General features: G+C 56.5%; 2 protein-coding genes across 3 annotated transcripts in view; one reads left to right on the top strand and one right to left on the bottom strand.

The window, feature by feature from the left end:
• The window catches only part of ERCC4 (ERCC excision repair 4, endonuclease catalytic subunit), a 21,866-nt gene extending 19,130 nt beyond the window's left edge, over positions 1 to 2,736 (top strand). Inside the window, exons 12-14 of one of the 2 annotated variants that reach the window (XR_009757107.1) lie at positions 1 to 97; positions 755 to 1,334; positions 2,079 to 2,734. The exon at positions 1 to 97 is cut by the window's left edge and continues 229 nt beyond it. Coding sequence is in view for 1 of the 2 variants with exons in the window: in XM_061577066.1 (XP_061433050.1) it covers positions 1 to 97; positions 755 to 1,270 (613 nt within the window). In the remaining variant the exon portion in view is untranslated. Of the gene's footprint in view, positions 98 to 754 lie in introns of both variants that reach the window. The other variant, XM_061577066.1, reaches the window with a different exon arrangement.
• A 3,556-nt stretch (positions 2,737 to 6,292) lies between these two features.
• Positions 6,293 to 13,814, bottom strand: part of LOC133358815 (inactive rhomboid protein 1-like) — a 32,763-nt gene continuing 25,241 nt past the window's right edge. The window contains exons 17-18 of the mRNA XM_061577262.1: positions 12,165 to 12,318; positions 6,293 to 10,787 (exon numbers count right to left, since the gene is read on the bottom strand). Of these exons, the coding sequence (XP_061433246.1) occupies positions 10,368 to 10,787; positions 12,165 to 12,318 (574 nt within the window). The 3' untranslated portion in view covers positions 6,293 to 10,367. The remainder of the gene's footprint in view (positions 10,788 to 12,164; positions 12,319 to 13,814) is intronic.

The raw sequence follows: 13,814 nt of genomic DNA, 5'->3' as shown, positions 1-13,814 counted from the left end.
CATGTGCCGCCGCTACCGCCGCCCCGCGCTGCTCATCGAGTTCGACCCGGGCAAGCCGTTCTCGCTGCAGGCGCGCAGCGGGGGCACCATGTACCAGGTGACGCGGGCGGGCACGCACACACGTGCACGGACACACACACACATGCACACACGCGCGTGCGCGCGCACACACACGCGCACACACACGCGGGCGTGTACACGTGCACACGCGGACATACACACACCCGGACACACACACACACACGCATGCACACACACACGCGGACACACACACACACGCGCACACACACACACGCGCGCACACACGCGGACACACACACACACGCGGACACACACACACACGCAGACACACACACACGCGGACACACACACACACGCGGACACGCATGCATGCAAGTAGTGTAGCGCTTGGCGCTAGGGAACCTGACGACCCGGGTTCGATTCCCGCTCACGGCCAACACCGGTGACAATTATCTGACCCGGTCCTAGGCCTCCCCTAGGTCGGCTCAGCCTCAAATGAGTACCCTGGTGCCGTGTGTAAACATCGGCACTTGGGGCGACAAAGGCGGCCGGGCGTGGTGTTGGCCACCCACCCCCTTCGTGTGCCGTGCCGGCCTTCATAGCTGCTGCTCGCTAACAGCACTTGCCCCAACAGCCTGTTAAAGGCTACACGGGGGAATCTTTGTGAGAACAGTTGTGACCCCACCGCGCTTGCCAACTCCTCATCGCCACCCCTCCCCCCCTCCGCCAACAGGAGATCTCCTCCACCGACGTGTGCTCCCGCCTGGCGCTGCTCACGCTCCACTTTCCCCGCCTGCGCTTGCTGTGGTGCGCCTCGCCGCACGCCGCCGCTCAGCTCTTCTGCGAGCTCAAGGTCGGCCATGCCGAGCCCACCGCCCCGGCCGAAGCCGACGGTGACCCCAACAGCGGTGACCCCGACCCCGACCCCGACGCTTCGGCGTTCAACCCCGGCCCCTACGACCTTCTCCTGCGTCTGCCCGGCGTGACGGCGCGCTGCTGCCGGGCCGTGGCGCGCCGCGCCGGCTCGCTGGCCCAGCTGGCGCGGCTGAGCGTTGGCGAGCTCGCCGAACTGCTGGGCGGGGAGGGAGCCGCGCGGCGCCTGCACGAGTTCGTGCACGCGCCGTACGCCGACGTGCTGGCCGCAGCCGCCGCTGCCGGAGGAGGCGGTGGGAGACCGGTGGTCAAGCGTGGCGCCAGGGGCGGGTTTGGTGGAGGCGGTGGAGGCAGGGCACCGCAGTTCAAGAAGTAGCGAGAGAAACTGCCCTGGGGTTGGTGGTGTCGCGAGTTGTCGTGCGTGCGTGCGTATGACAGAGGTCGCAATCGGGTAGCCGGTACCCGTACCCTACCCGATACCCGGCTACCCGTACCCAGCTGGGTACGGGTAGCCGTTTGCGACCCTGGTGCGGCCGGGTACGGGTAGCCACACGTGACTCACCCCAACCATTGAGTGAGAAGGCCGTGAGTCACTGGTGAGTCACCGTTTGTCACTAATTTCCCAACGTCTTGTCTCTTCTCACAATTCAAGTTCCTAGAATCAACCCACCCGCGCCTGCAACATGGCTTCATCCCAGAGGTCGCAATCAGGTACCCGATACCCGTACCCTACCCGATACCCGTACCCTACCCGATACACGGCCGGGTACGGGTAGCCGGGTATCGGGTATGGCAGGGGTCGGCAACCTACGGCTCCGGAGCCGCATGCGGCTTTTTACGGGCTGCTTCTTGACGATGAGTACGTATGTACTCAGATGCATTGCGGCTCTTGAAATACTGAATTTTGTACCGAATTGGAAAGAAATGGCTCTTCTTGTTATTTTGGGTGCCGACCCCTGGGGTATGGGTACTGGTACCCGTTTGCGACCCTAGTCCGGCCGGGTACGGGTAGGCCGTGAGTCACTGGTGAGTAACCGTTTGTCACTCATTTCCCAACGTCTTGTCTCTTCTCACAATTCAAGTTCCTAGAGTCAACCCACCCGCGCCTGCAACATGGCTTCATCCCAGAGGTCGCAATCAGGTACACGATACCCGGCTACCCGTACCCGGCCGGGTACGGGTAGCCGGGTATCGGGTAGGGTACGGGTACCCGTTTGCGACCCTGGTGCGGCCGGGTACGGGTAAGGAATCAAAACCCGTTTGCGACCTCTGGCGTGATACTAAGGAACGGTCGTGTAGCAGTTAGCGCGCTGCGCTACGAACCTGGTGACACGAGTTCAATTCCTGCTCACAGCCAACACCAGTGACGATTATCTGAACGGGTCTTGGGCCTCCCCTAGGTCCGCTCGGCCTCAAATGAGCACCTGGTGCGGTGTGTAAACATCGTCTTTAGGGAGACAAAGGCGGTCGGGCGTGGTGCTGGCCACCCACCCTCTCGTATCACGTGTCAGCCTTCGTAGGTGCTTGCCAACAGCACTTGCCCCGACAGTCTGTTAAGGCTACACGGGGGATCTCTGTCTTTTTGTAATGCTGAAGATGCGTGTTAGCGCGTGTGTGTGTGTCGTGTTAGCGCGTGTGTGTGTGTCGTGTTAGCGCGTGTGTGCGTGTCGTGTTAGCGCGTGTCGTGTTAGCGCGCGTGTGTGTGCGTGTCGTGTTAGCGCGCGTGTGTGTGCGTGTCGTGTTAGCGCGCGTGTGTGTGCGTGTCGTGTTAGCGCGTGTGTGTGTGCGTGTCGTGTTAGCGCGTGTGTGTGTGTGCGTGTCGTGTTAGCGCGTGTGTGTGTGTGTGTGTGCGTGTCGTGTTAGCGCGTGTGTGTGTGTGCGTGCCGTGTTAGCGCGTGTGTGTGCGTGCCGTGTTAGCGCGTGTGTGTGTGTGCGTGTCGTGATAGCGCGTGTGTGTGTGTGCGTGTCGTGTTAGCGCGTGTGTGTGTGTGCGTGCCGTGTTAGCGCGTGTGTGTGTGTGCGTGTCGTGTTAGCGCGTGTGTGTGCGTGCGTGTCGTGTTAGCGCGTGTGTGTGCGTGTCGTGTTAGCGCGTGTGTGTGTGCGTGTCGTGTTAGCGCGTGTGTGTGTGTGCGTGCCGTGTTAGCGCGTGTGTGTGTGTGCGTGTCGTGTTAGCGCGTGTGTGTGTGCGTGTCGTGTTAGCGCGTGTGTGTGTGTGCGTGTTGTGTTAGCGCGTGTGTGTGTGCGTGTCGTGTTAGCGCGTGTGTGTGTGCGTGTCGTGTTAGCGCGTGTGTGTGTGTGCGTGCCGTGTTAGCGCGTGTGTGTGTGTGCGTGTCGTGTTAGCGCGTGTGTGTGTGTGCATGTTGTGTTAGCGCGTGTGTGTGTGCGTGTCGTGTTAGCGCGTGTGTGTGTGTGCGTGTTGTGTTAGCGCGTGTGTGTGTGCGTGTCGTGTTAGCGCGTGTGTGTGTGCGTGTCGTGTTAGCGCGTGTGTGTGTGCGTGCCGTGTTAGCGCGTGTGTGTGTGCGTGTCGTGTTAGCGCGTGTGTGTGTGCGTGTCGTGTTAGCGCGTGTGTGTGCGTGCCGTGTTAGCGCGTGTGTGTCGTGTTAGCGCGTGTGTGTGTGCGTGTCGTGTTAGCGCGTGTGTGTGTGTGCGTGTCGTGTTAGCGCGTGTGTGTGTGTGCGTGTCGTGTTAGCGCGTGTGTGTGTGCGTGTCGTGTTAGCGCGTGTGTGTGTGCGTGTCGTGTTAGCGCGTGTGTGTGTGCGTGTCGTGTTAGCGCGTGTGTGTGTGCGTGTCGTGTTAGCGCGTGTGTGTGTGCGTGTCCGTGTTAGCGCGAGTGTGTGTGTGCGTGCCGTGTTAGCGCGTGTGTGTGTGTGCGTGTCGTGTTAGCGCGTGTGTGTGTGCGTGTCGTGTTAGCGCGCGTGTGTGTGCGTGTCGTGTTAGCGCATGTGCGTGTCGTGTTAGCGCGTGTGCGTGTGCGTGTCGTGTTAGCGCGTGTGCGTGTCGTGTTAGCGCGTGTGTGTGTGTGCGTGTCGTGTTAGCGCGTGTGTGTGTGCGTGTCGTGTTAGCGTGTGTGCGTGTCGTGTTAGCGCGTGTGTGTGTGCGCGTGTCGTGTTAGCGTGTGTGCGTGTCGTGTTAGCGCGTGTGCGTGTGCGTGTTGTGTTAGCGCGTGTGCGTGTCGTGTTAGCGCGTGTGTGTGTGCGTGTCGTGTTAGCGCGTGTCGTGTTAGCGCGTGTGTGTGCGTGCCGTGTTAGCGCGTGTGTGTGTGCGTGCCGTGTTAGCGCGTGTGTGTGTGTGCGTGTCGTGTTAGCGCGTGTGTGTGTGCGTGTCGTGTTAGCGCGCGTGTGTGTGCGTGTCGTGTTAGCGCATGTGCGTGTCGTGTTAGCGCGTGTGCGTGTCGTGTTAGCGGTCTGTGCGTGTCGTGTTAGCGCGTGTGTGTGTGTGCGTGTCGTGTTAGCGCGTGTGTGTGCGTGTCGTGTTAGCGTGTGTGCGTGTCGTGTTAGCGCGTTTGTGTGTGCGCGTGTCGTGTTAGCGTGTGTGCGTGTCGTGTTAGCGCGTGTGGTGTGTGTGCGGTGGCGTGTTAGCGCGTGTGCTGGTGCGTGTCGTGTTAGCGCGTGTTGCGTTCGTGTTGCGCGTGTGTGTGTGCGTGTCGTGTTAGCGCGTGTGCGTGTCGTGTTAGCGCGTGTGTGTGTGTGCGTGTCGTGTTAGCGCGTGTGCGTGTCGTGTTAGCGCGTGTGCGTGTCGTGTTAGCGCGTGTGCGTGTCGTGTTAGCGCGTGTGCGTGTCGTGTTAGCGCGTGTGCGTGTCGTGTTAGCGCGTGTGTGTGTGCGTGTCGTGTTAGCGCGTGTGTGTGTGCGTGTCGTGTTAGCGCGTGTGTGTGTGCGTGTCGTGTTAGCGCTTGTGCGTGTCGTGTTAGCGCGTGTGTGTGTGCGTGTCGAACCCACTTCGATTCCTGCTTCACGGCCACCAACCACCGGGATTCGAACCCGGCCCCTCTGGACTCACGCACTGTGGGTCGGCGTGCTGCGCCACGGGAGATGGGGTCACCCCCGCCACCACCCCACCCAGCACGCGCGGCTGTGTCAATGTGTGCGGTGACGTAACGGCAGTGGACCGCAAGCATCTTCTCCGGCACTATCCTTGCAGCGGCGCGTACGCTGAGAACAGTGGCATCACAGCAAAGGCAGCGGGTTGGGGGGGGGGGGACAGTTTTTGGGGCTTTCTCCAGGCACTTGAGGTATCTTTCCGGGTGCAATAATAATCAAAGCGGCCAAAACTGCTGATACATCAGGATCCTCTGGTTAGAAGTCTTAATGAATTGCAGTTACTCAACTTGGGGGGGTTTACACGCTGCAATCGCCCCCAACTGGCAGGCCAAGTGCTGTGTTCACATTGTGCCACACAGGGACAGCTGCCATGTGGGGGGGGTTGGAGAGGGTGTCCCTTTGAAGACTCGATATGAGACGTGACGGGAAGGCGCTTCGAGTTGCCAAGGCATTTAAGCGAGTGGCATATGAATTTTTTAAAGTCAATACCATCGTTGCAAGATGAATATCTCGTTCATCTTCTTTGTTCTTTCTTAATTTTGGAGCTTTCGTGACTGCAGGAATTATTCTTTGGTTCTTTCGGTTAAGTCACGTCTAAAGATAAAATAATAAATTAAATACTAGCATATTACGACGTTTCGATTGCAACACAAGCAATCATCATCAGGCATAAAAGAAATAGCAACAAAAAATCTAACTAGAAAACTATGGACAGACATACAAGCAGTTTTCTAGTTAGATTTTTGTTGCTATTTCTTTTATGCCTGATGATGATTGCTTGTGTTGCAATCGAAATGTCGTAATATGCTATTATTTAATTTATTATTTTATCTTTAGACGTGACTTAACCGAAAGAACCAAAGAATAATTATTTGTTCTTTCGGTAAAGTCACGTAGAAGGGAAATAATAAAAATAAAACATTAAATCATTCTCACGACGTTTCGGCCACAACGCAAGCAGCCGAAACGTCGTGAGAATTTCGATTTAAAGCTTTCGTGACTGCAGGGATTCATCTTCTTGGTTCTTTCGGTAAAGTCACGTAGAAGGGAAATAAGGCACTCTTCCTCCTCCCTCCCAGCTTAAATAGAGGCTCCAAGCCTGGGGTGTGTCATTCAGACTGTCTTCTCAACAGACCTGTTCTTCACCTGAGGACGGCTGCTTGCGTTGTGGCCGAAACGTCGTGAGAATTATTTTAGTACGTTTTATTTTATTATTTCCATTCTACGTCGTGAGAATTATTTTATTATGTTTTATTTTTATTATTTCATTACTTCCCTTCTACGTGACTTTACCGAAAGAACCAAGAAGATGAATCCCTGCAGTCACGAAACAAGCTTTAAATCGAAATTTGTCTCGTTCATATTTTGCAGGTCCGCTGGTGGACCAGCGTCTGTGGGGTGTGCGACTTTGCGGAAGGCACAGCAATAGCGAGACAGAGTCACACAGTGGACGCGGGTTTTTGCCCGGTGCAGAAATGTATTGTCGAGGACCATGCCAGACCTGAGACTCACGACGACAGAACCCAAAGGCTGCCGCCAACCCGAGGCCACAAAGCCTTCAACGGCAGTAATAAGGCCACGGACGTTTGTGAAAAGACGTAGCACCGCGCCGCAATCTCCTGAAGCTCTCGGCTGGTGGAGTTAGAAACGTCGCGCAACACACGGAGGGGGAGGAGGGGAAAAAAACATTGGAAAGCAGCGGTGAAAACCTGCACCGTAGAACGAAACGAAAGGCAGCATCCTCGGTGTTGTTGAACAGCAGTAGCGCGGCCCGTGAAAGTACAGCAAGTCCTCGCTTAACGCGTGTCCACGATACAACGCGGGTCACCTATTCGTGAACACTTTTTCTAAGTAGCGGAACGCCGCGCGCGACCGTAATGGCACGGTCCCTGAGGGGGCAGACGTTGATGCTGAACTTTCTTGAGGTGCGCTGCCTAGCCGTGCGGGAATTCTCCGTATAAACCCGGATACAGTGCGTGAATAATACAGTAAGTGGAGGGATAACCCCTCATCTCAGTTCTTTGTCCTGCCATCTTATTGTGCGCGTGTGTGTGTGTTTACAACTCGTCTTACAGGCAAACGCAGCTACTCAAAAAAGTATTGATTGCATCACAACGCTCACTAAGTACCTGGTTTGGCAACAGAATAAAGTACTTTTTTCTAACCCGTCGCACTTTCTCTCCGCGCAAAAATCTTTTCAGTATAAAGTGGACGTTTAAATAGTTGATTGTCATATCCCGCATATTGCTAGGGTAACAAGAAAATTGTACTATCTTACACCCTTGTACTCGGACCAAGGGAAAACGCGCGCGCACTTGCACAGGTTCGAGCGAATATAATGCAAATCGTCGGACTAAATATCAACAGCAAAATATTGTTGGTTCTTTCGGTAAAGTCACGTAGAAGGGAAGTAATAAAATAAAAATAAAAAAAACATAATAAAACAATTCTCACGACGTTTCAGCCACAACGCAAGCAGCCGTCCTCAGGTGAAAACCAGGTCTGTGGCCGAAACGTCGTGAGAATTATTTTATTATGTTTTATTTGTATTATTTTATTACTTCCCTTCTACGTGACTTTACCGAAAGAACCAAGAAGATGAATCCCTGCAGTCACGAAAGCTTTAAATCGAAATCAACAGCAAAAGTTAGTCTCAAAAGAGGACCCCTCTCATGGATCAGCTTGGACTTGCAGAGGACCCAGTGTCCATTTCAATCAGCATTTTGTTGTTGTTTATAAGGTCTAATCGACCACAACATTCGTTCAACGACTGGCTGTGTGGAGGTTTCGTGGTTTCCAATCCGGCAGCCCGCCCTGGTTAATACCGCGGCGCGTGCATCCGCCATGAAGTCCTGTGCGTCGTTGGCAGTGCTGTGGATGTCACAACGGGTAGTTAAAGGCCCCCGCGTCGTCACGGTCCAATTCTTGCCAAATTGTCAACAAAGAAAACGACCCGCACATCAATCAATCGGGATTACACAACGGCAAAGAATCGTTGCCAAACTGGCGGCAGTGGCTTCTTTCGCGATCGCCCTACGCTCCATAATTTGCTCAAAGGGGCAATAACTGCTCCTAATCGTTATTTTTGTAAGCTGCGGAAATGTTAATCCTTTAGTGTGGATTTCATCATCGGTCATAAACGCAGTCAAATCTTTGTCACTAAGATGGTGTAAGGGCTTGGCCCGCTCCCTCCAACATCAGGTCAGCCCAGCAAATCTTGTTTTATTTTAGCAGCTAAGTCCCACCGAGCTGAGAGCTGTTTTTCTTTGGAAGCGACCTGGCCACATTATCCAGACGAAGCGGCTTATCACATGGGGAACATTTATAGCAGCCAACTAAACGAAATGCAATGTTTCTAAACGTGGAGAGAAAAGCTGGAGTTCCCACACGGAGAACATGCAAACTCCAAATGCACAGGCCCAAGGCTCAGGATGGAACCCACGAACTCCTGTATACCACGCGAGGGAGATAAACATCTCGCCAGCGTGGTGAGCTCAGTAAATTGTTTAAAATACAAAGTTAATCGACTTGTTTGGGTCTTCATCGGCTCACTGTGGCGGCCTCTGGCAACATCAAATAACACTGGTCAACAACAAAAAAAAATTCTGGCCTGGACTTTTGCAGCTGATCTAGACTAATTTCAGGGTGCTGATTCCAAATCTGATCTCAGATTTGCTCTATCACATCTCATTTTTATGCTATCGGCATACCCCGTTTTCATTGATTTTACCCGAAGTTAACTCTGTCACTTATGATTGCAAATTGTTGCGAGTCAGTGACTGCTTTAGTGCTAAAATACGGTGCTGTATTTTTAGGATAGTGTGTTTATAATATCAGTTTATGTAGATATCCACATTTATTTAATTTTTTACTTCTGCAGTTTTTATTGAAAATGTAATATTTGATATCTCAAAAACCTGATGTGATGGACAAAAACTGATGCCAGATTTGGAATCAGCACCTAAGACCAGAAAAAGTGTGTTGACCAGTGTAATCTAAAGGCTGCGTCTTTATCATTCAGGCTCCTAAGTCTGGTCTTGTCACGGTCGGGTCACACGCGCCGGTGGCACTCGGTTTGCCGGCTCCCAAAGTCGTCGTCGTCGTCGACGACGCTTCGGTGACTTTTGACGAAAATAACGAAGATGAAAAAATATATGACCGAAAAATAATAAGAAACAATTGTCGGCAGTGAATATATATCCACTGATTTCGTTACAACTAAATCCGCGCCACGGGGCCATTTTTTTTTTTAAACTGCCGCGCGATTTTCACACCGAAGCATGCGACGCAATTACACGGCAAGACAGCACACGGTCGCGGATCGCTCCACGTGGCAAAAATCGACAGCGATTCGACAGCCACGCCCCGCGGTCATGTGCTCCCCCCCGCCCCCCGACCACAAAAGTCATCGGCGGCTCAATTTCGGGCTGGAGTGAATTTCGACAGCATCTGACACCCGCTGCCCGGTACAGTAAATTATTTCAACAAAATCCAGTGTGCGCCCCCCCTACCTCCGACGCGTACAGCCGTCGGCGCAACCACACTCGGCATCACCTTGCCGCCAATGGATACCCTGCAATGAATGCCCTGCATGGAAGAGCCCCTTGAAAGTTGAAATTCACATGGGGGGGGGGAGCAGGTGACACCTTGAGTCGTTGCTGCTTCCGTAAGACTCGCTGGAATTTGACGCACGGCATCTGTGGATTGTTTGCGAGTTATTTTGTTTGTTTCAAACTTTTGAAACGAAAAAAAAATGTGGCGCCGCCGATTGCAGCGAGGATAATGATTTGGCGAGTACGGATCCTCCGGATGGAAATCGGTGACTGATCTCATGGTAGACGCAATTCTGTTTAGATGTTAACTACCTCGCCTGGTATGCAGGAGGTCGTGGCTTCGACCCCGACACCTGCTGTATGTTTGGAGTTTGCGTGTTCTCTCTCTCTCTCTCCACGTGGTCGCGTGGATTTCCTGAGGCTCCTCCGCTTTTCCCTTCCACATTTAGAACTAACATACAAACGCGTTTCAGAGTATTTGGCTGCTATAAATGTCCACGCGAAAACAACAACAACAAAAACACACTTCCTTAGGCTATAATTCGTGGCGAGGTCCCTTCTGAAAAAAAAAAACGGCTACATAGCTCGGTGCGCCCTAGAGCTGCTAAAATAAAACACAGTTTCGTAGTTTTAGTTTGAGTTGCGGCTACACTCCGGTAGCGGCGGCGAAGACAAACGCAGCAGCGCGTCTGCCTCCGTGACGGGAAGAAACCGGCGCCCTCCTTGCACGACATCGTCGGCTGTCGCCCCCCTCCCCGACTCCTGGTGGACGCCTCCTCCTCCGCCGTAACGGCAAAGATGACGGTAAAAATCGTGACGCCCCATCGCGCTCCGGCGAAAACGCGAGAGGTTCGCGACGGCCGCGGGCGTTGCCGGCCGGCCTAGTGGATGTGCCCTTCCAGTTCGTACTTCTCGCAGAACTCGTCGGTGAAGGGGATGCAGGTGAGGTATTCGCACCAGGTGCAGTTTATGGGGTAGATGTAGAAGGCGAGGATCAGGCCTGCGAAGAGGCCGGCGAAAGCGAGCGCAGAGCCGATGATCTGCACGCGCTTGCGGTAGCGGTCGGCGCGCCCGAACGCTATGTACGGCAGGAAGGTGAAGGACAGCAGCAGGCCCGCCACGAAGCCGGACATCTGCGCAAAGTTGTCGATCCACGGCAGCAGGCCGAACGCCAGCAGGATGACGAGGATGGCGAGCAGCTTCGCCAGCGCCCAACCGGGACTCGCCAACAGCTGCCAGCTCTGCAGCAGCTCCACGAAGAGGCACGCCAGCAGGCCGAACTGGGCACCGGCTGGACCCACCTGCGGCGGGCGGAGAATGGCGGGCGCACGGCAGAGGTCGCAAACTGGTTTTGATTCCTTACCCGTACCCGGCCGCACCAGGGTCGCAATCGGGTACCCGTACCCTACCCGAAACCCGGCTACCCGTACCCGGCCGGGTACCGGTAGGGTACGGGTACCCGATTGCGACCTCTGGGATGAAGCCATGTTGCAGGCGCGGGTGGGTTGATTCTAGGAACTTGAATTGTGAGAAGAGACAAGACGTTGGGAAATGAGTGACAAACGGTGACTCACCAGTGACTCACGGCCTACCCGTACCCGTACCCGGCCGCACCAGGGTCGCAAACGGGTACCTGTACCCGGCTGGGTACGGGTAGCCGGGTATCGGGTAGGGTACGGGTATCGGGTACCCGGTTGCGACCTCTGGCGCACGGGTTACGCAAGGACGCTGTCCCGATTCCACACGGGGAGAGGGGTGGAGGGGGGGGGTGTTGGTGGAGGGGGTCTCATGGCACGGGGATCGGTGCTTTCCGTTTGGCCGATTCGTAGCCGAGTAGAACGTCGGTTTTTTTCATTCGCGAGCGGGTTTGGTTTCTGTCGGTTTTCGTTTCGTTTAATAAGCAGGTGTGAGAGAGAACTCAAGAGGCGAGGCCGAGCGTCATTTGCAAGAGTGTCCTGCTGGGGGCAATTAAAGGGACTCCCTCTGCTTACGAACGAGGAGTTAGGTTCCAGAGGTCTGTTTGTAAGTCAACTTTACTCGTGTCAAATCCAAACGTGTTGTACGGCATGCGCACTAAACGCGGGGAATGGCTTTAAAAGTTGTCTCATGTTTATGCCACTAGAGGTTTTTTGGAGTTAGATCGCGTAAATATAAATGTGTCTTTCGATTTAAAGCTTTCGTGACTGCAGGGATTCATCTTCTTGGTTCTTTCGGTAAAGTCACGTAGAAGGGAAATAATAAAATAATAAAGATAAAACATAATAAAATAATTCTCACGACGTTTCGGCCACAACGCAAGACAGCTGTTCTTCGCCTGAGGACGGCTGCTTGCGTTGTGGCAGAAATAATAAAATATGTTTTATTTTTATTATTTATTACTTCCCTTCTACGTGACTTTACCGAAAGAACCAAGAAGACGTTTCGGCCACAACGCAAGCAGCCGTCCTCACGTGGAGACCACGTCTGTCGAGAAGACAGAGTCTGAATGACACACCCCAGATTTAGAGCGTCTATTTAAGCTGGGTTGGAGGGGGGAACTGTTCAACGCACATACATTCATACACCCGCATCACCCTCTTCCCGACTCAGTCATCCTACCCCCCACCAGCCCCCCACCAACCACCCCCCACCACCCCCCCCTAAGCGAGGAACGTCAAGTGGAGGGAAGCGTGCCGAACCTCGGCTCGGTACGGCACGAAGACGGCCGAGGCGAGGTTGCCGGTGATGCCGCTGAGCAGGTAGATAATGGCGATGCGCGCCCAGCCGCCCAGCTTCTCCAGGTCACGCATCACCGTCATCTGGAAGACCGCCGACACCAAACAGTGCAGCACCCTGGGGGACACGCGGGGTGGGACACGGGGTGTCACGCGGGGTGGGACACGGGGGACACGCGGGGTGGGACACGGGGTGTCACGCGGGGTGGGACACGGGTGTCACGCGGGGTGGGACACGGGGGACACGCGGGGTGGGACACGGGTGTCACGCGGGGTGGGACACGGGGGACACGCGGGGTGGGACACGGGGTGTCACGCGGGGTGGGACACGGGGGACACACGGGGTGGGACACGGGGTGCCACGCGGGGTGGGACACGGGGGGACACGCGGGGTGGGACACGGGGTGTCACGCGGGGTGGGACACGGGTGTCACGCGGGGTGGGACGCGGGTGTCACGCGGGGTGGGACACGGGGTGTCACGCGGGGTGGGACACGGGGTGTCACGCGGGGTGGGACACCGGGGGGACACGCGGGGTGGGACACGGGGTGTCACGCGGGGGTGGACACGGGTGTCACGCGGGGTGGGACACGGGGGACACGCGGGGTGGGACACGGGGTGTCACGCGGGGTGGGACACGGGGGACACACGGGGTGGGACACGGGGTGTCACGCGGGGTGGGACACGGGGGGACACGCGGGGTGGGACACGGGGTGTCACGCGGGGTGGGGACACGGGTGTCACGCGGGGTGGGACGCGGGGTGTCACATGGGGTGGGACACGGGGGACACGCGGGGTGGGACACGGGGTGTCACGCGGGGTGGGACACGGGGGACACGCGGGGTGGGACACGGGGTGTCACGCGGGGTGGGACACGGGTGTCCACGCGGGGTGGGACACGGGGTGTCACACGGGGTGGGACACGGGGGACACGCGGGGTGGACACGGGGTGTCACGCGGGGTGGGACACGGGGGACACGCGGGGGTGGGACACGGGGTGTCACGCGGGGTGGGACACGGGTGTCACGCGGGGTGGGACACGGGGGACACGCGGGGTGGGACACGGGTGTCACGCGGGGTGGGACACGGGGGACACGCGGGGTGGGACACGGGGTGTCACGCGGGGTGGGACACGGGGGACACGCGGGGTGGGACACGGGGGGTCACGCGGGGTGGGACACGGGGGGACACGCGGGGTGGGACACGGGGTGTCACGCGGGGTGGGACACGGGGGGACACACGGGGTGGGACACGGGGGACACGCGGGGTGGGACACGGGGTGTCACGCGGGGTGGGACACGGGGTGTCACACGGGGTGGGACACAGGGTGTCACGCGGGGTGGGACACGGGGGACACGCGGGGTGGGACACGGGGGGACACGCGGGGTGGGACACGGGGTGTCACGCGGGGTGGGACACGGGGGGACACGCGGGGTGGGACACGGGGTGACACGCGGGGTGGGACACGGGGTGTCACGCGGGGTGGGACACGGGGTGTCACGCGGGGTGGGACACGGGGTGGGACACAGGGTGGGACACGGGGGACACACGGGGGACACAGATTTAAAATTGCATAGCTCCCAGTGTCTTCTAATAGAAGAGCATTCCAGACGGC

The sequence above is a fragment of the Lethenteron reissneri genome, chromosome 63 (genome assembly GCF_015708825.2).
Source record: "Lethenteron reissneri isolate LAM-NWPU_2019-01 chromosome 63, ASM1570882v1, whole genome shotgun sequence".
In the NCBI taxonomy this organism is placed as follows: domain Eukaryota; kingdom Metazoa; phylum Chordata; class Hyperoartia; order Petromyzontiformes; family Petromyzontidae; genus Lethenteron; species Lethenteron reissneri.
This window is presented reverse-complemented; position numbering and strand designations above follow the sequence as displayed.